Source organism: Pipistrellus kuhlii, unplaced genomic scaffold, assembly GCF_014108245.1.
Source record: "Pipistrellus kuhlii isolate mPipKuh1 unplaced genomic scaffold, mPipKuh1.p scaffold_m20_p_27, whole genome shotgun sequence".
Lineage (NCBI taxonomy): Eukaryota > Metazoa > Chordata > Mammalia > Chiroptera > Vespertilionidae > Pipistrellus > Pipistrellus kuhlii.
The window spans coordinates 1,735,658-1,762,631 of NW_023425526.1; the positions used below are offsets into that span (position 1 = coordinate 1,735,658).

The window sequence follows — 26,974 nt, forward strand, 5'->3', positions numbered from 1 at the left end:
ACCCCCCCCTCCCCCCGCTGGCCTGGTTGCCCCCAATTGCTCCCCCTGCTGTCCTGGTCATTCTTAACTGCCCCCCCTGCCAGCCTGGTTGCTCCCAACTGCACCCTCTCTGATCTAATCACCCTCAACTTCCCCCTGCCAGCCTGTTTGCCCCTAACTGCCCCCCCTGCTGGCCTGGTTGCCCCCAACTGCACCCCCTCTGACCTAATCACTCCTCACTGCCTCCCCTGCCAGCCTGGTTGATGCGCCTCCCCACCATCCTAATTGCCCCCAGCTGCCCCCCCCCACACCAGCCTAGTTGCCTCTCATACCCCCCCCACCAGCCTGGTCACCCCACGCAGCCTGCCTGTTTAGTCATTTGCTCATCCCCTACTAACCCCCTGCTGGCCTGGTCATAGGCAGCCATCTTGTGAGGGCATGAGGGTTAATTTGCATATTACTTCTTTCTTATATAGGATATCGGACCACAAAAAAAGGTAAAAAGTTGCCAAAGCAAAATGGGACATTTTTTCTGAGAAGAAGAGGGAAAAAAGAGGAGGAACAGAAAGAGGAGGAAGAGGAAGGAAGGAGGGAAGGAGAGGAGGGAGGGAGGGAGGAAGGAAGGGAGGAAATTAAGGTGGGAAGGGAAGGAGGGAGGTAGGGAGGGAAGGGAGGGAAGGAGGGAAGGAGGAAAGGGAGGTGGGAAGGGAGGGAGGGAGGGAGGTGGGACTTGAGGGAGGGAGGGAGGGAAGGAGACTGAAGAGAGGAGAAGGAAAAGCTGCCCATACGGCTTGTCTGCATGGAGGAGGAGTTCTCTTCGGGGAATTTCCAATGGGTGTTTAAGCAAAGGCGGACCATCATGGTTTAATTCACATCATAGAGCCCAAATGTATAAATATCTTATAAAATGTTAATGGAATTCCATGGGCTGGGTTTAAGAGCTACATTCTGTACTCTGTGCTCTTGGCCAGCTAAGGGCTTTGCCTCTGGATGTAATTCCGAGGGAGGGGGCGCGTTCCTGGGATGAAGGGGCAGCTTGTGAAGGTGTGGCCTAAGGATCTCATCCTGTCCAAGTCCCAGGTGTGGGCTGTGTCTGGCTGGACCCATTCCAGCTCCACCTGAAAGGCCCTCCCAGAGCCGCAGCCGGGCCAGGGGCCGCCCCAGTCCCTCCGGGAGCTGGAGGGGGAGGCACCTTCCCAGCGGAGATGCTCTTTCTCTCTCCAGGGAAACAGACTCCTGTTCTGCAGGGGCCTGAGGGCAGGGCGTCCGGGTCTGCGTCACCGACTTGAAGTGACCTCCGATGGGGTGGCCTTGCCTCATCCTGAGCTTGTCACAGCTCCACCGAGGGCCTGGGTTTCCAGGGTCACAAAGAGCCCCTGAGGAGGTACCAGGTTCCGGAATCTGCCTCAGACACAGGGTGGAGGCCGGTGCCAGAGGCGGCGGGTGGGGGTGATCATGAGTAACAAAGGGAAGGTCAGACGGCTAAGAATTCCTCAGGGGTGAAAAATAGGAGTTCAGTGTCCACGATTTCATACGCTTGGCCTGGGGACACCGGCACCCCACGAGGCCCCGCCCCTCGCAGGCTTCCCCGCGGACCTGGTCAGAGCCTCCACCTGTGGCTGACGGACACGTCCCTCTGCCTGCAAAGGGTGGGGGAGCTGGGCTGCAGCCTGCCGAGTCCCTGGCCCTGGGCCTCAGAGTGTCTCTCGGACGCTGACTCCCCGAGGCAGGAGGGGCCTCCCCGCCTTCACTGCCCTTTGGTCTCTGGTGCCTGCGCGGCGCCCTCAGGCTGAGGGCTGGGCCCGCAGAGCCGCACCCGGCTCTCCAGGTGGCTGAGGCGCTGCTTCACCGCCACCTGGTTGGCGCTGTACTCGGCCAGGAGCCGCGCGAACCTGGTCTGCAGCGTGTCCAGGGAGGCCTCCAGGTGCTCCACCTTCTCCTCAATGTCCTCGGGGCCGGCCCCGGCCTTGGCCAGGTCCTCGTCGATCAGGTTGTCCTTCATCAGGATCTGCCGCCCCTTCTCCTCCAGGGCCTTCTTGGCCTCGGGGTACTCGGTGAGCGCCTCCATCAGGTCGTCCTTGGAAAGGCAGAACAGGTCCGAGTAGCCGATGCTCCGGATGTTGGCCGTCCTGCGGTTCCCCGACTTGCTCCCCTTGATGTTCAGGATGCTGATCTCCCCGAAGTAGCTCCCGTCGCTGAGGACCACGAACTGGGTGAGCCCATCGTCGGCCACCACCGCCAGCCTGCCCTCCTTGATGATGTACATCTCCCTGCCGATGTCGCCCTTCCTGCAGATGTAGTCGCCGGGGCTGAACACGGCGGGCCGCAGCTTCAGCACCAGCTCCACCAGCAGCCCCGCCTCGCAGTCCTGGAAGATGCGGACCTTCTTCAGGGTGTCCAGGTGCACGTTGATGGCGATCTCGGCCTTCAGCTTGTCCGGGAGGCTCTTGAGCACCTCCCTCTCGTCCACCGTCTTGCGGTTGGCCCACAGGTAGTCAAACCACCGGATGACCCGCATCTCCAGGTCCTTGGTCACCTTGCGGAGCTGCATATACTGTTTGATGGCATCGATCTTGGCCTGGAACTCCGTCCGGGAGGCGTTCATGTTGGAGATCATGGAGCCCACGTTGCCCACGATGGTGGCGAAGATCAGGACGCCCACCAGGAAGTCGACGACGACGAAGAGGTATTCCCCATCTTTCACGGGGGGCGGGGTCTCTCCGATGGTGGTGAGGGTCAGGGTGGACCAGTAGAGGCTGTAAATGTACTTCCTGGAGAGGCGCCCGTACTCCGGGTTCGAGATGTTGGGGTAGACCCAGGAATCTGTGCCGAAGCCGATGAACTTGGAGATGGCGAAGTAGATGCAGGCGTTCCAGTGGATGATGACAAGGATGTACAGAACCAAGTTCCCGATCCTGAACACGTTGGGGTAGCTGGTCCTCGTCTCTGTGCGGTCAAAGAACTCAAAGAGCCGGGCGAACTTCAGCAGGCGGTTGAACCTCAGCTCCGGGCAGTTGACGCCCAGCTTGAGGTAGGCCAGGTCTGTGGGCACGAGGGACAGCACGTCCAGCTTGAACTGCAAGGTCTCCGTGTAATGCCGCCACAGCCTCCGGGGGTCCCTGACCATCAGGCCTTGCTCCAGGAAGCCTAAGGAAGGAGGTGGAGGTCACCTGGGCACCAAAGAGGCTGTGTTTTTGACCAGGGTCCACAGAAAGATACTTCATACTGTGACTACAGAAGACATGGTGGTACACTGACATTAGAGACCACTCCAAAAACCACACTCACCGCTCCGACAGGAAATGTACTGATATTTACCAGTCTATGATGTCCTAATCCATTTTATTCAATTAAAATTATAGACCAATTGGGTCCATTTGACTGTGGTTTGGGATAGGAAGAAATGATTATTACATTCTGTAACATAAATGGAAGTTATATTTTCTAAGGATCCTTGAAAATGAGATACATGGTATAAGGTTTACTGTCTGAGATTTGCTTTAAAATAATCCAGCCAAGAAAGGGGTGGGGGGTGGGGTGGAAACAAGATTAGCAAAATGTCGATGACTGTTGAAGCTGGGTGAGCGTACCTGAGGACCCATAACTGCTCGCCCTGCTTGGGGGCATGTTTGAAACATGAATAAGAATGTTAAAAGCACAGGTGGTGGCCATGCAGCTGGCGTCACCAGTCACCAGTGGGCGTGAGCTGCCTGCCGGAGACCGTCCAGGGAAGCGGTGTTCTCCTTGCTGGCCGCACACGACGCCAGCCAAGGGGCCCTGGGAGCATGGGACCGGGAGCTCATCCCGAGAGCCAGACGGGCCTGGACCCGGGGGGCCGGGACATCCTGCTTCCTAACCCCGTTCTTTACTTCATTCTTTGGTTAACTCGTGTTTACTGAGAACCTAGACCGAGCAGTCGGACTCGCAGCCTGGGCCGCATGCAGCCACGAGGAATATTGTGGCCCAGCCGACATAACGGTATGTAAGAAACATTTTAATAAAAATTTTGTAACTTAATTTTTACAATATCCCATTATACATTATTAATAACGAACTACAATGCTCACTAAGGACTGGTTACTATAATCGTGTTGCATTCATTTCCCTTATGTGCCTCGCCCGCAGGCTCACCATTTCTCTCCACTAACACCAGCAGCAAATATTTTAGCAGCTGATGGCCACGTCATTAGAGTTGGACGGACTTGTTTGGTGTGCGCAACAGGAAATATTTCGCTTTCGGAGAACAAGAAAAATGGGTTTGTGTTACCCTTATTAATTTGTGCAGCTATTCAGTGTCTGGTAAGTTAATGTTCAAGAAAAAATATTAAATTTATTAAAACGTTCTATTATTTTATGTTAACGATGATTCATTTGTTTCAGCTTTTTGTATTCAGCATGTCTCTATGGAGATAAACCTACGTTTCTATGAAAATTGAAGCCAATTGGTTTCTTGCCCACCTGCCTCCTCGCCCCTGGATTCCTGCCGAGCCTTAGGCTGCCAGGGCAGCCCTAAGGCACCAGGAGGGTGGGCCATGCTGGAGCCAGGGTGCCCTGGGCTGCTGACCTGGTGAAACAGGGACAGCCAGCCGCGGAGCTGGGCCACTCCAGGGGCAGCTGTGTCTTGCTAGGCTCACGTGACCGCGGAGTGGCGGACCCCCGGGACCGGCTCAGTCACTGTGCAGGCTCGGGCTGTGTGCATGGGGACTTCGGTTACGACTCCGGGCTCTGACGTGGATGGAAGCAGGGGGGCTGCTGGGGAGTGACTGTGGACTCTGGGCCACTCAGCGTCTCTGGCCGATGGAGAGTCCTGCCTGCCGTCTCCCGCTCAGCGGTTCTCTGGGGAACGGAGGTGCCGAGCTGTGTGGCTTGTTGCTGTGATCAGGCATGTTTTTATCGACAGCTATGGCACGGTTTTTAGCTAAAAAATCTTGGAAGTCACCAGCAGGGCCTCCACGAGCTTTCGTGATGTCTTTGTGCAAATCAGAAAAAGGTGCCCAAAGAGGCAGGGCTGGGGCTGGGCTGTGGCCAGAGGCACCCGCAGGAAGGCCTGTTCCAGTCAGTGCTCCTCTGACAGCCACAGGCGGCAGCTCCTGATCCTCCGGCCGCCCCAGCGGAGACTGACTGACTCTGCCTCCTGCCGCGCTGGGCGGGGCTCTGAGATGGTGATGTGACCTCCCTATTTCCAGTGTCAGTGGGAACCACTGTGGCCCAGAAAGACAGCTCGACCTCCACAGGGTCACCCGGCTCATTGGGACTAGAAGACCAGAACCCAGGGGCCATGACCCCTGCTTGGGGCTCTGTCCCAGGAGCAGAGGGAGCGTGAGGCGGCACCCCTGTCCCTGCTGCCGGCTCCCCAGACCTGCCTGGCCTCCAGGGGTCAGGGTAGAAAATGTCTAGCCTACCGCCCTGGATCTCCCTGAACATGGTGTGGCCTCCTGGGGCTTCCTGACCTGGCCTGTGGCCAGTCCCGGGCCCCGGGGGGCACTCACCTGTCCGGGCCCGGGCCCCGGGGGGCACTCGCCTGTCCGGGCTCCGGGGGGGGCACTCGCCCGTCCGGGCCCCGGGGGGCACTCACCTGTCCGGGCCCGGGGGGGGGGGGGCACTCACCTGTCCGGGCCCCGGGGGGCACTCACCTGTCCGGGCCCCGGGGGGGGGCACTCACCTGTCCGGGCCCCGGGGGCACTCACCTGTCCGGGCGCGCACCAGCACGTCCAGGCCGTAGAGGACGTCGGCCGTGTAGTCCAGGACCAGCCACAGCGCCAGGTGCTCGGACTGCAGCTCGTCGAAGCAGGCCCTGCCCGGGGACAGGAGAGGTGTCTGCGGGGCCCGTGCCCCGCCTCCTCGCCCCGAGGAGGGGCCAGGCTCCGAGCTTCTGTCCGAGGTCACGTGGCTCGGAGGAGCCGGGACTGACCCCGAGCCGGGCCCTGCTTGCTCTGAGCAGGGAGCCCGGGCCGGCGGGTCCCCTGGGCCTCGCTGCTGGGCCCGGAGCAGGCTGAGGACCCCCTCCCGGGCCAAAGACACAAGCATTTCTGGAGGATTAACCACGGAACGAGCCAGTAAATGCTTTCCACTTTCTCCATCTTTATGTTCCCCGCTTCTCATCCTGACAGTACCCCCCAGAGCAGCAGCCTGCCTCTCTCCCCGGAGGCTGGGAGAGGCCCTCCGTTCTCCCTGCTTCCCCCAACTTACCCTCAGAGGAGGGGACACCACCTGGCTCAGATGACCCTGAAAGCAAAGCCCCCTGACCCTCAGAGAGCCCGGACTCTGCACACCTGCCGTGCGGCCCGGGCAGGCGGCTCCCGCCCCAGGAGAGCGGACTCACCTGCTCTCTCACCTGCAGGCTGGCTCCGGACCCACAGCCCTGCACGCCCTCACCTCTGCCCGCGCCCCCACCACTGCTCACATACCCCACAACCCTGTGTGCCCTCACCTCTGCCCGCGCCCCCACCACCTGCTCACATACCCCACAGCCCTGCACGCCCTCACCTCTGCCCGCGCCCCCACCACCTGCTCCGGACCCACAGCCCTGCGTGCCCTCACCTCTGCCCGCGCCCCCACCACCTGCTCCGGGCCCCACAGCCCTGTGTGCCCTCACCTCTGCCCGCGCCCCCACCACTGCTCACATACCCCACAGCCCTGCGTGCCCTCACCTCTGCCAGCGCCCCCACCACTGCTCACATACCCCACAGCCCTGCGTGCCCTCACCTCTGCCAGCGCCCCCACCACTGCTCACATACCCCACAGCCCTGTGTGCCCTCACCTCTGCCCGCGCCCCCACCACTGCTCACATACCCCACAGCCCTGCGTGCCCTCACCTCTGCCCGCGCCCCCACCACTGCTCAGAGAAGCCCCAAAGCCTGTGCATCTCCTACAGGGACGCCTGCCGTGCAGGCTGCTCAGGAATGCCCACAGCCCCCCTGCCTCCCTCCCCGGCGCCTCCTCCCGCCCCGGAATAGCAGAGCCCACGCCGTGTCCTTGCCCAGCAGCTGCTGGGAAGAGCCCCCAGCCGCCTGCTCATTCTCAGAGAGCAGCAGCTTACCCCTTATCATTTCCCGAAGGCTGAGTAGAAAAGCCACCCCCCGGTGTTCCCCAGAAAACCACTAGCTCTGTCCCCGAGTGCCTGCAAGGCGTCTTCCCAGAGTCCCTGCCCCCAGAAGAGGAGCTGCCCCTCTCAGCCCTCCAGGCGCCCAGACTCCCACCACCCTCCAGCACCCTGCCCCAGAGCACCCTGCCCCAGAGCACCCTGCCCCAGAGCACCCTCCCCTCAGAGCACCCTGCCCCAGAGCACCCTCCCCTCAGAGCACCCTGCCCCAGAGCACCCTGCCCCAGAGCACCCTCCCCACAGAGCACCCTCTCCTCAGAGCACCCTGCCCCAGAGCACCCTGCCCCAGAGCACGCTCCCCTCAGAGCACCCTCCCCTCAGAGCACCCTGCCCCAGAGCACCCTGCCCCAGAGCACCCTCCCCACAGAGCACCCTGCCCCAGAGCACCCTCCCCTCAGAGCACCCTGCCCCAGAGCACCCTGCCCCAGAGCACCCTCTCCTCAGAGCACCCTCTCCTCAGAGCACCCTGCCCCAGAGCACCCTGCCCCAGAGCACCCTCCCTTCAGAGCACCCTGCCCCAGAGCACCCTGCCCCAGAGCACCCTCCCCTCAGAGCACCCTGCCCCAGAGCACCCTGCCCCAGAGCACCCTCCCCTCAGAGCACCCTCCCAACAGAGCACCCTCCCCTCAGAGCACCCTCCCCACAGAGCACCCTCCCCTAAGAGCACCCTACTCCAGAGCACCCTCCCCTCAGAGCACCCTGCCCCAGAGCACCCTGCCCCAGAGCACCCTCCCCTCAGAGCACCCTGCCCCAGAGAACCCTCCCCTCAGAGCACCCTCTCCTCAGAGCACCCTGCCCCAGAGCACCCTCCCCTCAGAGCACCCTGCCCCAGAGCACCCTGCCCCAGAGCACCCTGCCCGAGAGCACCCTCCCCTCAGAGCACCCTGCCCCAGAGCACCCTGCCCCAGAGCACCCTCCCCTCAGAGCACCCTCCCCACAGAGCACCCTCCCCTCAGAGCACCCTACTCCAGAGCACCCTCCCCTCAGAGCACCCTGCCCCAGAGCACCCTGCCCCAGAGCACCCTCCCCTCAGAGCACCCTGCCCCAGAGCACCCTCCCCTCAGAGCACCCTCCCCACAGAGCACCCTCCCCTCAGAGCACCCTACTCCAGAGCACCCTCCCCTCAGAGCACCCTCCCCTCAGAGCACCCTGCCCCAGAGCACTCTCCCCACAGAGCACCCTCTCCTCAGAGCATCCTACCCCAGAGCACCCTCCCCTCAGAGCACCCTCCCCTCAGAGCACCCTCCCCACAGAGCACCCTCCCCTCAGAGCACCCTCTCCTCAGAGCACCCTCTCCTCAAAGCACCCTGCCCCAGAGCACCCTGCCCCAGAGCACCCTCCCCTCAGAGCACCCTCCCCACAGAGCACGCTCCCCTCAGAGCACCCTACTCCAGAGCACCCTCCCCTCAGAGCACCCTCCCCTCAGAGCACCCTGCCCCAGAGCACCCTGCCCCAGAGCACCCTCCCCTCAGAGCACCCTGCCCCAGAGCACCCTCCCCTCAGAGCACCCTCCCCACAGAGCACCCTCCCCTCAGAGCACCCTACTCCAGAGCACCCTCCCCTCAGAGCACCCTCCCCTCAGAGCACCCTGCCCCAGAGCACTCTCCCCACAGAGCACCCTCTCCTCAGAGGACCCTGCCCCAGAGCATCCTCCCCTCAGAGCACCCTCCCCTCAGAGCACCCTGCCCCAGAGCACCCTACCCCAGAGCACCCTCCCCCCAGAGCACCCTGCCCCAGAGCACCCTACCCCAGAGCACCCTCCCCCCAGAGCACCCTCCCCCAGAGCACCCTCCCCCCAGAGCACCCTACTCCAGAGCACCCTCCCCTCAGAGCACCCTGCCCCAGAGCACCCTGCCCCAGAGCACCTTCCCCTCAGAGCACCCTCCCCTCAAGGCACCCTGCCCCAGAGCATCCTACCCCAGAGCACCCTCCCCTCAGAGCACCCTCCCCTCAGAGCACCCTGCCCCAGAGCACCCTCCCCTCAGAGCACCCTCTCCTCAGAGCACCCTCTCCTCAAAGCACCCTGCCCCAGAGCACCCTGCCCCAGAGCACCCTCCCCTCAGAGCACCCTCCCCACAGAGCACGCTCGCCTCAGAGCACCCTGCCCCAGAGCACCCTCCCCTCAGAGCACCCTGCCCCAGAGCACCCTCCCCTCAGAGCACCCTCCCCACAGAGCACGCTCCCCTCAGAGCACCCTGCCCCAGAGCACCCTCCCCTCAGAGCACCCTGCCCCAGAGCACCCTGCCCCAGAGCACCCTCCCCTCAGAGCACCCTCCCCACAGAGCACCCTCCCCTCAGAGCAGCTCAGCTCGCCCTCATCTTCCTCCTACAACCCCTCAAGGCTCCCAGGTGCTGTGACCCCAGCACAGCTCCCCACGTGCTTCGGAGCCTGTGGGGTGCTCCCCCAGAGCCGCCTCGCCAGCCGATGGGGACACTGCGCCGGCCGCTGCCTGGCCGAGAGGAACCTGGGATCAGAGTGACACTCAGACCCTGTCCTGAAGCCAGGCAGCCCTCCCTCTTCCCCCGCCCCCCGAGTGGAGGCCCGACACACCAGCCCCCATCTGCACACCAGCAGACACACCAGCCACCACCTGCACACCAGCAGGCACACCAGCCACCCACCTGCACACCAGCAGACACACCAGCCACCACCTGCACACCAGCAGACACACCAGCCACCCACCTGCACACCAGCAGGCACACCAGCCACCCACCTGCACACCAGCCACCACCTGCACACCAGCAGGCACACCAGCCCCCTACCTGCACACCAGCAGGCACACCAGCCCCCCACCTGCACACCAGCAGACACACCAGCCCCCCACCTGCACACCAGCAGGCACACCAGCCACCCACCTGCACACCAGCAGGCACACCAGCAGGCACACCAGCCACCCACCTGCACACCAGCAGGCACACCAGCAGGCACACCAGCCACCCACCTGCACACCAGCAGGCACACCAGCCACCCACCTGCACACCAGCAGGCACACCAGCAGACACACCAGCCACCCACCTGCACACCAGCAGGCACACCAGCAGGCACACCAGCCACCCACCTGCACACCAGCAGACACACCAGCCACCCACCTGCACACCAGCAGGCACACCAGCCACCCACCTGCACACCAGCAGGCACACCAGCCACCCACCTGCACACCAGCAGGCACACCAGCAGGCACACCAGCCACCCACCTGCACACCAGCAGGCACACCAGCAGGCACACCAGCCACCCACCTGCACACCAGCAGGCACCAGTTGTAGAAGACGGGCAGGGCGATGACGCTCAGCCAGCGGTAGTACGCGTTGCTGGAGGGGTCCACTACAGCGGGGTCCTTCCTTCTGGAAACAGACACAGACAGCGCAGTGCGCTGAGAGGCCACGGCTGGGGGGGCTGGGGCACCGGCCTCGCTTAGGGACCAGGACACCTGTGGGCGGAACGACAGAGGGGGCTGTTCCAGCCCGGGTCCCGTCAGTCTTGGGGCTCACATGGGACGAGAGGCGGGGGGCAGGCAGACACTGGGGTGCTCTCCCGGCTCAGCTCCCAGGAAGCCGGTTGCCCCTCACGTCACAGTGGTGCCATCCCCACGTGCCCTGGCAGCCTCCGTGTCCGCTGGATGCTGGGAATGAAAGGGCAGCTGGCGATGCCGCGGGGCTGCTGGGAGCTTTGTGGGAGTGCAGATCCCAGGCCACCCAGGCCTCGGCGGGGCCGCCCCCGTGCGTTCACTCGCTCGGGGCTCGGCAGCTCCCCTCGGAGAGGGGTTTGGGGCCTGGGACGTGCCCTGGGAAGGCTTTCCCCGTGCTTGCGGCACTTGCACAGATGCTCCCGGGCAAGGGTTTGTGTTGGCCCGGTTAGCTCTGAGCGTGGCACGCTGTTCCAAAGGCTCAGGTCCCAGCGCCTGTCCTGCCTCACAGTCCAGACCACCAGCCCGGCGTCACCTGGGCAATGCGGCCACCCAGAGGAGCGATGGCTTAGGGCCATGGTCGGCAAACTGTGGCTCGCGAGCCACACGCAGCTCTTCGGTCCCTTGAGTGTGGCTCTTCCACAAAACACCACGTGCAGGCGCACATGTGCAGCTGGGGGCCGGGGGACAGTGGGTTACCTTTGTTGTTTGAGAGAGAGAAAGAGAGGAGGGAGGGAGAGGGAGAGACACATCCATTTGTGACCTCACGTATTGATGCATTCATTGGTTGATTCTTGTATCTGCTCTGACGGGGATAGAACCCACAGCCTTGCAGGTCAGGACAACGCTCTCACCAACTGAGCTACGGGGTCAGGGCCTCAAGTTGCTGTCTGCTCTTAGAGACTCAGCTTCATTGAGTAACCCCTGAAAAAAGTCCACCAGGAAGTAAGTCTCTGTCACTCAGGAGTCTCGGATCCTTCCTCAGTCCCTGGTCCGCCTGCCTGCCCAGGTGGCTGCGTCCCCTCAGCAGTCCTGGGCCCACCCAGCACCCGCTTCCTCACGTCTCCAGGTGCCTTGGGATCGGGTACCCACGGACTCCATGCTAATTACACGCGTCTGTGTTGGCAGCACAACCAGCCTTGGCATGGAGGCGAGGAAAGGTGGGCAGCAGGAGGGCTGGGCGCTGTGGGGACTGCAGGGGCCCGGCCAGTGACAGCGCGCCTCTGCCTGTGCTCACAGGCCTGGCCCAGGTGGACCTGCCGCCTGAGGTCCCACCCCCCAGCCCGGCTCCAGCTGCAGTCTGAAAGTATTCTGCTTGACATACTACCCTGCTTCCCCAAAAATGAGACAGTGTCTTACATTAATTTTTGCTCCCAAAGATGCACTAGGACTTATTTTCAGGGGATGTCTTATTTTTCCATGAAGAAGAATACAGTACACATTTATTGTTAAATGAAAATAAAGGAAATTTATTACCTGTATACGGTACGGTAGTATGGTAGTTGTCAACACAAACCAGACAAACTGTGAATCCTACAGTATCAAGAATTTACTCATTTATTCAATGACAATCATGTCATCATCTTCTGGAACATCATCATAACAATCCAATTCCTGAATTTCCTGGTGAATTTCTTGTGACTCCATTTCTTTTAGAATCAGTGGACCAAATCTCTCATGTTTAGCAATAGCATTCTGAGATAGAGCCTAGGGGGGCCTTATTTTCAGGGGATGCCTTATATTTCACTCAGAAGGAAACCTGTAAGTAGCTCTTATTTTCGGGGAAACACGCTAGTTGATATTTATGGAGCGCTTACTACGTACCAGACACTGTGCTAAGCACTTTACGTAATGAACACTTCTAGTCTTCACCAAACCTGCAGGCCAGACAACACTGCGATACCTGTCTTACAGGCCAGGAAACTGATGCACAGAGACGTCAGGTAACTTACCCAAGGTCACAAAGCTTCGAATTGGGATGCCAATGCTCTTAACCAGTGCCTGTTAGATATATTAGATATATCTGTCTATCTGTCCATTCAATTTTTATACCTAGGAAAAACTGGGAGGTGTCTTTGCCAATATGTTAAGAAGAGTGTTCCCTGATAATGGGATTCCTGTTAACATGATGTGTACTTCTCTGCAGGCATATGCTCAGGTGTTTTACAAGTTTATGACAATGCATATATGGATACATAGAATAAGAATAAAATCTACTTAGCTTATTAAATGAGAAGAGCAAGGATAGTCACCCAATCTCTGTTCCCCCCAACACACACCAAGTTCTGTCTGCCACTGGTCTTAACACCAAGACACCAGCAGAGGGCGCTTCCTACCAGCTTATTGGGCACGCTAAACCTTGCTGAGGCTTTTCATTGCACCAGGATCAGTTTCCTTATCCAGGATTTTGGCCTTTCCTCTGGCTACCAACCTGCTGAGGGCCTTTGAAAGACCCAGCACTATCCGGCTGCACCCCCACATCCACCCAGCACTGACCCAAAGACCCTCACACAGCTGCAAAACTGTACTGGTTTTGGCTGGAACAGTTTGATCAGGGAGGGAGAGTCAGAACTCAGGGGACTAAGAGGAAACGCCAGAATGGGGGTGGGTGTGCACAGGAGTTGTTTCTAGGTGGCCGGTTTGGCACAGTCCCCGAGTCTGTCCCTTGGTCCTTGGCTGCAGTGTTGGACCCAGGCTACGAGCCGGGAACAGATTTATAGGAGCTCAGTGCAGCCAACACCATCCACCCCCATCCTCACCCTCGTGGCTCCCAGGACGGAGGAGCCGAGAGACCCCCAGTACCTCTGTCCGTGGTTTCTAGTGCCCGGAGCCTTTCCCTGACTGCAGGATGCAACCCAGGTTTAAAAGGTGTAAATATCACAAGATCTCACTCATATGTGGGGTATAACGATCAACATAATTTGATGAACAAGAATAGATTGATCTAGAGACAAGTGGCAGAGGAGGGGGTTAGAGAGCAATCAAAGGACTTACATGCATGCACATTGCATGATGAATGGACACAGATACTGGGGCAGGGATGGGGAAGGGAGTCCACTGGGGGGAAAGGAGACGTGTAAAATTTTAGACAATAAAAAAAAATCAGGTGCTTTAAATCAAGCACATAGTGCAATAGCTATTGTTTTGTAGCTGAAATAATTTCATTTTTCTTGATTGTTGGCATTTGGGCTTCTGGATTCAATGCCCAAATTTATGCAAACAAAATGCAACTGAGTTTCAGGGAGGAAAATGGAAAAATGTTCTCCGGAGGAACAAAGGGAACTAAGAAAAAGCCCTAGCCCATCTCTCCTTCAACCGGAAGTCAAGGACTTGGCACTTCTCCTGCTATGGGTGGCTTTTCCCTACGCTCCAACTGGCACTCCATGAAGAAGGCAGGAGAATGGTGCACATGTGCTGACACACATCCATGGGCACACAGGCACACGCTCTCCTTGGGCTCTTGAGTGGCATTTGTCATGATCACACGTCACAGCTATCTGCCAGCTCAGCGTCTGGTGACAGAAGGAATGGCAGCGGGTCACCGTTTCTAGAGGCTATGCTCTGGACAAATTTAAATCTCCTCTTCCCTAGCTGGTTTGGCTCAGTGGATAGAGCGTCAGTCGGTGGGACTGAAGGGTCCCAGGTTTGATTCCAGTCAAGGGCACATACTTGGGTTGTGGGTCAAATCCCAGCCCTGGCAGGGGCACGTGCAGGAGGCAACCAATAATTTGTTCTCTGTCTGTGTCTCTCCCCTTCCCTTATACTCTCTCTACAAATCAATGGGAAAATATCCTTGGGTGAGAATTAACCAAATAACTAACTAAATAAAAATTTCCTCTTTCTGCTGCCCTGACTTCAGCCTCCAAATTGGGCTGAGTCGGCCTGGATGAGAGCGTGTCGCTGGCACCAGGAGTACGGGGTAGGGCGGGTGCGCGGTTTCTGAGAAGAGTGACCCGCTGCCCCACAGGGAGCCCGGCTTCGCACTCACACACACAGCAGTGGAGGCTCTTTGAGCTTGAAATGTCCGTCCCATCCAACCCCTTGCTCTATAGACTAGAAACTGGGGCAGAGAGACCAAACGACCCGCCCCAAAGTGACTGGGCCTTCCCTGGCCCACGGCGGGTGTTCGAACGGGAGGAACAGGATTCTAAAACGGACTGCATGGCCGTGTGTGCTGGGGGAGCGGGGGGGGAGAAAGGGGGGGAAGGGGGGAGGGGAGCAGGAACACTTAATGGGGAGGCGAAGCTGGGCATCTCGGCGAAGGAAAGGCGAGGGCTCAGGGGGAGCAGAGGTGCTCACGCCTCCGAGTGGCTGCCCGGTGGGCGCTGCTTCTGGCCGGCCGGCCGCTGCAGGGGCCGAGGGGGCGAACGTGGGAACCAGCACTCAGCTCCACGCACCGACCGGTCCCAGGCGCTATTCTTGCCCTCTCCCCCTCCCCGGCCTTGCACACAGCTTGAGGAACGGTGTGTGTGTGTGTGTGTGGGACCAAACTGTGTTGTGACTAGTTGGCTGTGATGGAAGCCTTGCGGGGAGGGCAGTGACTGCTTGGCGAGCGGGAGGCTCCTGGATAAATGCGATCAAACATTCACTCCATCCGGCGTCTGCCTCAGATCTGACTCTATTTCACGGCGCTTAGCCGTGTGACGGCGGCATGAAGGGTGCAGCCACGGGCCCGATGTGGCCCCTGCCTCGGTCCCTGGCCTCGGCGCTCGGGGAAGGCCACCAAGTGCCTGGTTCGCCAGGGTGGGTGCCACAGCAGCGGCGACAAGTCGCTGCCCTTGTCTGCACAGCCTGGCTCTCAGAGGGCACCCGCTCCAGGACCGGTCACAGCTGTCACTTCCCATCAGCGGGGCCAACAGAGACGATGGCAGAGCTGTCCCCGAGCTCAGTCTCTTCGCTCCCACCCCGCCCTCCTCCGGTCGCGCCCGCCCTGACCTCTGTGAGAGCCCAGAAGGTGGAGCTGGTTTTGCAGCCAAGCTAACTTCTGTTTAAAGCTGGACCGCATGGCACTTCATGTCAGAGGCATGCTCTCCAGTCTGTCCACTACCAGGCGCAACGGGGCATGGCTGGTGCAGGAAGCCGGCGTGGCCTCACTGAGCTGGGGAGGGGTGGCCTGCTGGCTCGTGGTCTCTGCAGACCCCTTGGGAGGCCTGGAGACCAAGGCCAGCGGCCCGTAGCACCCAGCCTGACCCTCAGCGCCCCGCTTCCACGATGCTGACCATCCAGCCAAATGCCATCTGGGGACTCCTGTTTGCCCTGCCCAGGTCGCCCTCTCCTCACACAGGGTCATCTGAGGATTCACCCCAAGCCCCGGAGCACCCAGGAAGCAGCGCCTCCCCGTGAGACTGGGGAGCAGCGAAAGCTCAGCTGGTGGGTGTTCACGCCTCTGAGCCGGTGGTCCCACAGCCCAAACCCGCAGCAGGACCTGCTCTGCCAGCACCGGCCTCGCCAAGGGGCCTTTGCTTCAAGTTCAGGCTTCCTCCTCGGGAGGCTTTCCTATTGACCAGCTCCCATCCTGCGCCATCGAACTCATCCACCCACGCTGGCCCTCCCGCCGCGGACCAGGCCTCCGGTACAATGGAGCCCGGCTCCCTGATAAGGTCCTCGCTCAGCCCTCCACTCGTCTGGCCACACTGGCAAGTCGACAAAGCGTCTGCGGGTGCGGAGGAGGCGGTGGGCGGGCAAGGTGACGCCAGACCTGGTTCTGAGCTCCTCCTGCCAAAGGTGAACTCTCCCCATCCTACCCCGCCCCTCCTGTGCTCCTCCTCCCCATGGTTTTCAACCTGATCTGGAACAGGAGTGGCTCCCCTGGAAAATTCTCACCAACCTGCAGACCTTCTTCCCTCTGCGTAAAACTGGGTCCCACCGAGGCTCTCCCCGGGGCCCCGGGTCTCCGGTGGGTGCGTATCAGGCTGGGGCACAGTGCCACCTAGGAGGGCCCCGTGGTGGACAGAGATGGGTGAGCCAAGCACCCCCACCTGTGTTTCTGAGGGCACCAGCTCCCGGGACACTAGCTGAGCTCGGAATAGGATGGGGGCAGGGGTCACAGGAGGCTGGGCCTCGGGGCAGAGGCGTTCTCTCCTGCAGGACCTCCTGGACTGAGGCAGAGACGGCTGGTGCTCTCCCAAGACAGAAGCCTTCTTCCTGGAGCGGCTCTGAGCCCAGCACCGTGCTCCCCTCCCGCTGGCTCCTCACCTCCTCTCGCTGGCCGCCGGCTCCTGGCCGCCCTGGCTCTGGGCGTTGCTTTCTCGGCTGGACACCTCCTTGAGCTCGGCCCCGTGGAAACGCTCCAGGAAGGCGTCCGGCCGCTGGGCCCGGTGGTGTGCGTGTCTGGAGGCCCAGATGCGCAGCGAGACGATGAGGCGCCACAGCCTGGAAGGGTGGGAGGGCACGGACGGCAGTCAGCGCACGGAGGAGGGAGAGGATGGCGCTTGCCTCCTGCCGGTCCCGGGCCCAGCTGCGCCTCTCCCTGTGGGTCCTTCATTCCCGTCCCCTCTGTGTGCACCCAGAGCTCAGCGCCCTCGGGAAGGGGCCGTGTCCTCATGATGGCCTGTCCTTCTAACACCGGGCTCCACCAAGGCACGGGTTTGGGCTCATGTGCCTGCTGCCATGTGGAACTCTGTCACAGCAGTGATCGCAGGGAGAGCAAACAATTCTATGTCCAAATGGTGAAGACTTTGGAGCAAGGCTTAAGGAACATGCCCTTCAGACGATTGTATTATTGTTTCTGACAGAACTCTCATTTCTCCCAGGCTTGTGCACGCATTCTGTGGCTCCTGGCCGGGGCCTTCTCCTGGAGCCAGAGCCCACGGGGCCGCGGGCCCTGAGACCACGGCCCACTCAGAGCTGGCCTTGCTCCAGCTCCCCGAGCCGGCTCCTGACATCCGTCTTTGCAGGACGGGATGGAAGGGAGGCTCAGCCTGTATTTCGGCGTCTGGTTTCGGAATTGGCACTGACGGTGCACACCACAGACCCCACTAAAAATAGTCTGAGCAACCTGGGTGAAGTCACAAATGGTCCCTAATTGCGACCTTTGGCTAAGGGAATAAACTGAAGCAGGAAAACGTCTCAGAAGCAGATGCTTACAGCTGCTGTGGACCTCTGTCAAGGTGCCTCTCAGCCCACGTGTCTCTCTGGACACTCCCCTTCCACGTCTTCCCTCTGCCGTGGAGGGGAAACTGAGGCCCTACCACCCCTCCTACCCCCACGCCCCCACAGAGATTCAGAGACGGACAGCTGAACCAGTCACTCAAGCCCCTGAGCTAAGAGCCACTCCAAGAGGGGGTTGGATGTTTCAGCTCACGATCATGTGGTGCAGGTCATTTTCAGCCTGTGCCGGCCATGTGTGAGCCGAGACAGAGGCAGCAGACAAGCAGCAAGAAGCACCAAGACCTGAAACGCCACCGGACAGCGAGAGGGAGCAGGTGCTCCCTCCCCAGCTCCCCGGGGGCCCAGGGCTCCATCTCCAGGAGGTGGCCAGCATCTCACCTTCCATCAGCACCCAGCCCAGCCCCTCCCAGCCTGCCCCGCCCCGCCCCTTCCCCAGGTCTTTTAATCTGGGCTGGTTTGGAGGCTTCTCTTCCATGAAATTAAAGAGCCTAAGGACACTCCCCTTCATTAGTAAGACAAAAATATGGAATCATTGAAATGGCTGAGATGGAACAGTGAAATAAATATTGGTAACGTCCACCACAATGAAAAATATGAAGAATAAATAAAATGTTTGTAATTGTCTTAAGCAAACACTGTAGAAGAGATGATTATGTAAAATACAGTAACTATGACGTTATTTTTTAAAAATATATTTTATTGATTTTTTAGAGAAGAAGGGAGAGGGATAGAGAGTTAGAAACATCCATCAGCTGCCTCCTGCACACCCCCGACTGGGGATGTGCCCATAACCAAGGTACATGGCCTTGACAGGGATTGAACCGGGACCTTTCAGTCCCCAGGCTGACACTCTATCCACTGAGCCAAACCGGCCAGGGCAACTATGGTATTATTAAAATCACGGATGCCCTGGCCGGGTAGCTCAATGGGAGCATCATCCCGTATACCTAAAGGTTTTGAGTTTGACTCCTGTCAGGGCAGGTACCTAAGTGGCAGATTCCATCCTCGGTCGGGGCAACCCACGCATGTTTCTCTTTCACATCACTGTTTCTCTCTCCCTCTCTCTCCCCTTTCCTTTCTCTAACAATAACTTCCTCAGGTGAGGGTTAAGAATTGGGGAGAGGAGGCAGGAGCGCAGGCGTGGGGGCCCCTGCTGTGAGTGGGCGGTGGCTGCAGCCCGCCCCGCCTGCCCCGGCCCTCCGGCCAGGGTGAGCCTCTCAGAGGAGCTGGAAAAGGTCAGTGATTCCCTCCTGGTGGCACAGCTACTGAAGCCGGAGCGCAGACGGCATCAGAGGGGGGGCCTGGCTACCCTTTCGGGTGCGGCTCCGAGGAAGTTGCTGTGCCGGTGAGCACCTGCCGCCGCTCCGGAAGCGCCACCCCTCTCCCTGCGCAGTGGGCACCTGGCCTCCGTGCTGCTCGCACTGGTCTCCTGAACCCTCCCTGGTCGGCTTTCCCCCCAATTATTCCACAACTGACCGAGTCTCTCGATAGAACTTTTCATTAAAGCAAGTCAGACAGAGGCAGCTTTTCTTAGACTCTTCTGAGCTCAGGCCCCCGGACCTGAGAGAGAACTGCTCGCCGATGGACGGCGGACCACTCTGCTCCTGCCTCTTTTTCCTCCACCTTCAGCCCAGCCCGCCCACCATTTCCTTCTGCTTCAGGCTCCCCCTCCCGAGAAGGAGGCTGGGACCACCGGTCAGTTACCTGGCAGGCTCCTGGCCGGGGACAGTGACGCCTTGCCGGGGTCCAGGCTGTCCTCTGGTCTCCATGGCGATCCCTGGCTGCCGTCCTGAGGGTGTCTCCTCGCCGGGCGCGCCGGTCCTAGGAAGTCACATGTGCAGCGGGCTGAATTGATTTCAAGCTCCCGCCCCCCGGGACACGCTCAGGGTGAGACGGCCAGATGCCCTGCTCCGGTAGGACAGCTGCTGATCTTCAGGTCGCGCCGCCACAGATCCTGCTCCAGGGGCGAGTGTGGCCTTTCTCCCCCAGCAGCCTGACCCAGGAAAGCGGCCCGAGGCCAGCTGCCGCGGGGCTCAGCGAGAGGGCGGCCAGCGCACAGGGTCCCGTCAGAGCGCCGGGCCGGGGGGGGGGCCGGCCCAGCGCCGCCACCGGAGCCACAGCAGCCTCGTCCGCACCGATTCCACAAGGGTTTCAGCACACACTCATCTCTGCCAACGGGATCCTACCTCCGAGGCAAGCTCAGGCCGCTGCCTTCAGGAGGCCTCCCGGTGTCTGTGGGAAGAAGACCAGAGTCTCTGGGAATGTTTCCTTTCTTTGAACACCTCCTGGGCTGCGGTCTGACCGGCCTGAGTGAGAGCCATCCTGGCCTTGGCCTCTAGGGGTTTGCACTCCAGTCTGCAAGCCCGGAAGAGCCCGGGCAAGACAGATTATTCTATCTCGTGGCCTATCCCAACCTAACCAGCCCTCCCGACGAGGCGGTGATGAGAGTTAATGTCAGAGAAAGGCTGTTCCTCCCCCCGAGGGAGAAGTCAGAATGCTGCCCCCCGCCACTGAGCGCAGCGCCTCCTTCCCCATCACCCTGCGTTCCAGGGGGCAGAGGGGCGTGGGGAGGGCTCACTGCCATCCCACGTCCCGTCCAGGCCGCTTCTGCACAGCCCCTCCCTCTGCTCAACACCCCTTTCCTCTGCTGGGACAGGCGGGCCCCTGCCTCGTCCACGGCCGCCTTCTGTGGGGACGGCTCTCACACCTGTGCTGTTCTCCAGGCTAGAACCCCCGGCTCCCCTAGCCAGTCCTCACCGGCTCAATCCCTTCCCCTCACGGGCACCCTCCCGGGAGCAGGTTCCTGCGGGACCGGCAGGGAGGCAAAGACCAGGGGCTGTGGCGGGAGCCCAAGCCAGAGGTCCTGGTGGGCTGTGGTCCGTGTGTTTTCGGTGCTCCCAGCACCAGCCAGCAGCCCATACCCAAGTCCTGTGACATGGCTGCTGCATGGGCATTTATCTGTTGGAAGTATGGGGCCTCCCATTTATCTGTGTCACTCCCTGTTGGGGACCCTCGGCATACAGTGGCATCACACCAGCCTTTCCTCCCAGCTCCGCCTCATCCACAGATACACACACCAACCGTGTGGCATTTATGGACTGCTTACTGCATATCAGCCACACACATTTTATCATTTCATCTACAGAACAGCCCTATGAGAGAGGAAAACCAGGTTCAGAGAGGTTAAGCAACTTCCCCAAGGGCTCACAGCCAAGTGGCAAAGCTGAGATTTGAATGTCATCCCATCCCATTTCAAAGCCTGTTCGCGTCCACCCCAGGAGGCTGCCCTCTGTGTTTCCACATGTGGTGCCGTTAGAGCGGCAGCTGAGAGGACGTGGCTGAGGAGGAGCCCCGCGGCAGGTGAGGAGGCATGGCGCTGACCGACCCAGCGGCGCTGGGCAGGTCTCGGTTCCCAAGCCGCTTGATGCATTCCTCCTCTGCCCCTAAGAGACACTCACATCTCGTCCTTATACAAAAAGGAGACCCGGCGGGTGCTGCTGCCGGTAGGAAGCTCCATCTCAGCTGCCCTTCCGACGTTCTGTTCATTACGGAGGTGGCGTGTGCGCTCCGAGGCTCCGGGGCCAGTTCCAGGAGGAGACGGAACACAGAGTCTGTCTCCCCAGCCCCGGACCTGGCAGCTGGCACATGTGGGACTGGGCCGGCGTCCGGAGTGCTGGCGCGGCAGCACCTGGCAGATCGGAGCTCCCGTCCCCGAGGATGGAGGCGCTCTGTCCCCCCAGCGGCCCCTCAGGGAGTCTTGACACCAGGCAGTCGGCCAGCATTTCTATGGATCTGGCGCCTGCTAACCACGTGGGAGACACCGTGAACCTGGGCTTCCTGGATCAGCAGCCGGGGAGCCGCTGCCTATGACGTCAGAGCCGGGGGGGGGGGCAGTGAGGCAGGGGCAGCCCGCCGGGTCCGGAGCAGGCCGGCCACTGGCCCTGGGACCGTGCGGTGTGCGGCCTGGCCCTCTGAGCCACGTGGAGGAGGGGGACAGAGCGGAGGCCTGGCCCAGCACCCAACCAGGCGTTCTGTGGGCTGGTCGCTCACAGAGGGTGTTTCCTGGTCTTTAATGGGAAGGAAGAGAAAGGCGATTTCATGTGATTTGAATGCTGTGCGCAGACTCCAGTGCGGACGTGCAGTCAGCCGCCAAGAACGGGGAGCCTCCTGTGATGCAAGCTCAAGGGCCCGAGGGACCTTTCTTCCCAGGCAGCTCTGCACTTGGTTCCCGGTGCTTGGATTTCTATCGTGATGTCTGTTAGGACCGTAGGACAATAACCACCCTGCAGCCATTTGTAAGCTTCCTATCACAGGAAAAGGCTCGCCGGACACCAGGAGTCAGGCCACACACGGAGTGGACACTGTCCTGAGGCACCTGATCGCACACCTGCGACCCACCCGCCTCCCAGGCCCACCTCAGCCCCAAGCCCACCACCGACAAGAGCTCCCGCCAGTGACTGCGTGTAAGGAGGGACCGCCAGCTCCTGTGCTGCCACCAGCCACCCAGGGCCCCCTTGGCCCCGTGCCACTCAGCGCTTCCCTCTGGGGACCCATCCCCACCCCTTCCCTTAAATAAACTCAGTTTTCTTCATCCCCCTCCATCTGGGACAGTTACTTAGCCCGCCGTGTGTACCGTCCACGTTAACCTTGCATGCCTTCCTTCTATTTTGTTAAATGCTTGCAGCACTGAAACAGTAAACCCGATTATTTACTCCTCCGAGATGGGAGGGGAGATGGGAAGAGAGGAGAGGAATTGAATGAGGTGACATTTTGAGTCCCGAGGACACAGTTTTGACGATCAGAACTTCCCAGGGAAATCCAGAGGCCAGAGAGCCGGGGCCGGGCCTTGTGCTGCCTGGGGCTGGCTGAGGCGCTGGCGTCCGGGCTGGACGCGGCCCCAGTCTCTGCAAAGCGAGCAGATCTGGCCAGGAAGCCTACTGCCCCCACCTCAGACCCAACTCTGGGCGGCGAAGGCGCTTTGGCAGGAAGTAGCGCAGGAACTTGGTGATCGGCAAGAACAAGAGAAGGAGGGCGGCACAGGCGGCTCCTTTTGAAAGACAAGGCACTTTCCCACGTCTGCTCACCTCCTCTCCTCTGCTCATTCATTCAGAGGTGGACGCCCCTGAGGCTAAGGCTGCCTGTCAGCGGGAGGGGCAGAGGTCCCGCTGGGACCAGGAGTGCTGGTTAACTCTGGTGTCGTCCTCCAGTGACTGGGCCAGGGGAGTAAACAGAGGGGCCTTTCAGAGCAGAGCAGAGAGTCCAGCACCTGGTCTTCCTTCTCCTCCATCCGGCAGCAGGCAGGGCGGTGGCCGCAGGCGTCCGGGGTGAAGCCGCGCATTCTTGCCTTCTGCCCGGGAAGCAGCTGGAATGGTTTTCTTGCTGATAATTGCTCGGGGCTCTGCTCACGGATCAACAAGATAAGGTGTCTCTTGTGTGGGACGCAGCCCGCCAGGCCCCGGAGCTCACCTGTTCAGGTCAACAGTCTGACCCGTGCTGTGAGCAGGGCATCGGGCTGGACTTGGGGGGGCTGGGTCCTCGCTGCAACCCCCCGTCTCGGATTCCTGTCTTTCCCTATTGATCATCTCCAACACATGCCAGGCAGCTCTCACACAATGGGGTCAACGAAATAGGTCTAATTAGGAAAGAAAATTCAAGACTTCTTATTTCTGGTATTATCAGGGCATACATTTCACTCTTTTTGTTCAAGTGAAGTATCTTTATTCTTCCTTGTAACCATACACTAGGGAAATGACCCCCAATATCTTGAAAAAGGAAACAGAAATCTGGGTCTCCACGCGGGTGAAAACCGGGGCCGGCTCTCCGGGGAGGGCTGGGTGGCGCCCCCTGCTGGCGGAGCTCAGCACAGGGCTCCGGACACAGGGCTCAGCACAGGTCCCCGTGTCACGGAGATAGGGATGCAGCAGAGGTAATAGGGAAGGGCATACACTCACAATTATTTCTCCCAAAGCTTTCTCAAAGAATATGAATTTCAAGACAAAGGTCTGTGTTTTGTTGAAACGCCATTTCCTCCCCTAAGAGAGAGATTTGGAACTTTAACATGTTTTTGTGTATGTGCCGCAGTCCTGTGTCCAAACGATATCACAGGGAATCGGTCTGTGGCAGACAGACGCCGGGCTGCATCGGGGAGTGGGGGAGGGCCCGGCCCACGGTTCCGCTCCCAGCCTGGCCCCGGGCCTCAGTCCTCGGTGATGCTGGGGGCCCCTCCGGAAACCACATGTGCTGACCCACTCCTGCCTCCCCGAGAAAAGCACCACAGCTCCCTCACGAAAGAAGCGTTCTTTCTCTCTCCGTTTGAAATCTACGCAGTCTTTCCACGGGTTCTGTGGTAAGCTGTCAACAAGCTCTTTCCCAAAAGAGCAGCCGGGCAGGGCCTCACGTGGGCCGGGGTCAGGCTGAGAACGCGCGCCGGGCCTCCGGCAGGAGGGGGAGCCCCGGATGTCGGAACAGCTGGGCTCTGAGGCAGAGCCGGGCACCAGAGAAGACCCGCAGGAGGGGACACCTTTCCGAGACCGAGTGGTCACAGGCACTTACTCCAGACAGGACCTGAGCCCGAGCTGTGTTTTGTTACCACAGCCTCTGAGGTAAGTACAGCCCATTGTGCAGATGTGGAAACTGAGGCTGGTCAGTTATGGGCCACTGTTCAGGTCAACAGTCTGACCCGTGCTGTTAGCTCTCATGCTGGCCAGGGAACAGGGGGAGAGGGGAGGGGTGGCATTCTCATCCTAATAATCTGAATGCCACCAAAATGAAACAAATAAATATCCTGTGTCCTACATTAGATGCAAGGTCGTATCCTATCCTTTTTCCACATGGTGAAAAGGCTGGGGAATGGATATCGCATTAAGACTCAGAGACAACAGTGTAATCGACAATGATACTAGACAAAACGTAAGGACATGAGTCACACAGATGCAGTGCTATGGATTTCATCTTTCTGTGCGGGACACGTTCTATTTAAAACGCAGGAAAATTAACTCAACAGTTTATTGTGGGTTCATATTAAAAAATGGAGGCCAATTGGATAAATTTTATTAAAGCAAACCAATCTAAGTTGAGAGTTGAAAAACATAGTGGTTTGAGCCGGGACCGGTTTGGCTCAGTGGATAGAGCGTCGGTCTGCGGACTAAAAGGTCCTGGGTTCGATTCCAGTCAAGGGCATGTACCTTGGTTGTGGGCACATCCTCAGTAGGGGGTGTGCAAGAGGCAGCTGATCGATGATTCTCTCTCATCGATGTTTTTAACTCTCTATCCCTCTCTCTTCCTCTCTGTGAAAAATCAATAAAATATATTTTAAAAAAAAGAATTAAAAAAACAAAAAAACTACATAGTGATTTGATGGATTAACCACTAGATTTACATCTAGATCTGAACATGACAATGTGCCGATTGGTAAAATGATACTTCCATCGTCTTGTGAGGGAAGTCCCAGAAATATGCAGCAGCGATGTCAGGCTGCTGTGGCAATTGTAAGCCCGATTTATTCATAACCATCATGTGCAACCCCAAGCGGGCAGATATTATAGATGATTTACAACGCTGGTGAAAAGTTGAAAACAGACCTAAGTTGGTAGCCAGGGTTTTTAATATTAAGCTGAATGCTCTTTTAAAGGATATAGTAAATGCATTTTTCTTGGGAAAGTTACAGCTAAAATTCATGTCATCGAATTTCAGAAACACGGACTGCCTCACACTCACTATATTCACAATATTAGATAGTGAATCCAAATTACAAATGGAACACAACATTGACCATATAGTTAAGGCAGAAATTCTGAATGAAGACCAGTGTCCTTGACTTTTTCAAATTGTAAAATCAATTATGGTACATGGACCATGTGGAATACAAATTCCAATATTAAACATTAAAATATTTCTTCTAATTATTTTCCTTTCAGTGTGCATGAATCCATGCACCAGGCCACTAGTCAGATCATATGCAGTTATCATGGGAGGGAGAAGTTTTCAGTGTTATATATGTAAGACAAAAATAACATAAATGTTGGAAGTAAAGTTTCTCATGGATCCACTCAATCAACTTATTGGGAATTTTAGAAACATGAAAACATAAGCCCACTCGCACCAAATAGGCACCGTCTCATTTCCTCACTAGGATGTGGAACTTGGAAAAGAATGCTGCTCTGTTTTGCAGTTGAAGAAACCGAGGCATGGAAAGGTTAGACACCCTTTGCCAAGTCTCCCGGTAAGTTAGTAACCGGGCCAGAAGCGGAGCTCCAGAGCCGGGTTCCCCAGCAGCTGCATGTGTTGGGCTGACACCGCGGGCTGATGGCTTTGCTGGCCGGGCCTGGCCTGCCCCCAGACGTGAGGGCAGGCAGCCCAGTGCCCAGGCCAGTGGCTGGTACACAGAGCCTGGTAGGTGTTTGATGCCCACCTGGAGAAGTGTGGCACTTTGGAGACCTTTCTACAGCAGAACTGAGTCTGCCACATCGGAATCTTCATTTTGTTACTTTCTCAAGTTACGCAGTGTTTGAGCCTTACTTCTCCACATCTCTAAAACAAGAAGCAGACGGCTCCCGTGAGATGGACGATGACGCGGGAAGGAGTACGGTGAGGAGCCCGGCTCCCTGACCTGCAGCTAGCTAGCCACGGCGAAGGCATCCTTCCCACGGCGTAGACCAGCCCGGGAGGCCCTTCCAGCCTAAAGCAAAAAGCCCGTGTTACCTGCTCAGGCCGTGCTCCAGGTGGTCCAGATCGCTGTCTGCGGTCCGCGCCCACGGGCCCGGCGGAGTGGGGTGGGAGTACTGGGTGTTAATCTTAGCCATCTCGCCGCAGGTGGTGCTGAAACAGGAATGTGAACAGATACAATCAGAGCTCAGGATGGGAAGTAGCTGCAGACCCAGCTCAGTGTGTCTGGAGGGCTACTCCCCAGGGGGCCCTACTCCACTTTCTCCCACAGTTCCCGCCACAGGGTGCTAGTCGGGCACCTCTGGCCTGGGCACCCCTGCAGCGTGGACGCTGTCTTTTCCGCCATACACGCTGCCACCCCGGAGGGCTGCCCAGAGTGGAGAGCTGACCCAGCGAATGAGAGTGAATGAAGGCCAGGTGCTGTCTGACGTAAGAAAGCTTCAAACCCTCGTTCTCTGGGAGTAACGTACTATCTTTCTTTTCTTTTCTTTTCTTATAGATGATACATCCTTTAATTCTTATGCATCCTCAAGTATTTTTCTTTTGCCCAAACAGGTGAGAAGAATCTTGACTGAATGTAGGGTACTTGGAGGTACTCTCTTTCTTGACTCTGGTTTTCTCATTCATTTATCTTTTTTTAGTCTGACAATTTTGCTCATGTTATCATAGATACCCCAAATTCTGTTTTAAAACAAAACATAACAATCTAATAAA

The 26,974-nt window shown here is 58.8% G+C and overlaps 1 protein-coding gene across 1 annotated transcript; it reads right to left on the minus strand.

The window, feature by feature from the left end:
• Positions 1 to 1,698: 1,698 nt before the first annotated feature.
• Positions 1,699 to 26,397, minus strand: CNGA3 (cyclic nucleotide gated channel subunit alpha 3). Its single transcript, XM_036454081.2, has 6 exons — positions 26,297 to 26,397; positions 19,301 to 19,417; positions 16,682 to 16,858; positions 10,320 to 10,424; positions 5,667 to 5,773; positions 1,699 to 3,126 (listed from the first exon to the last, which is right to left on the minus strand). The coding sequence occupies exons 1-6, from the start codon at positions 26,395 to 26,397 to the stop codon at positions 1,727 to 1,729; spliced, it is 2,007 nt and encodes a 668-aa protein (XP_036309974.1). The 3' UTR covers positions 1,699 to 1,726.
• Between the last annotated feature and the right edge of the window lie 577 nt (positions 26,398 to 26,974).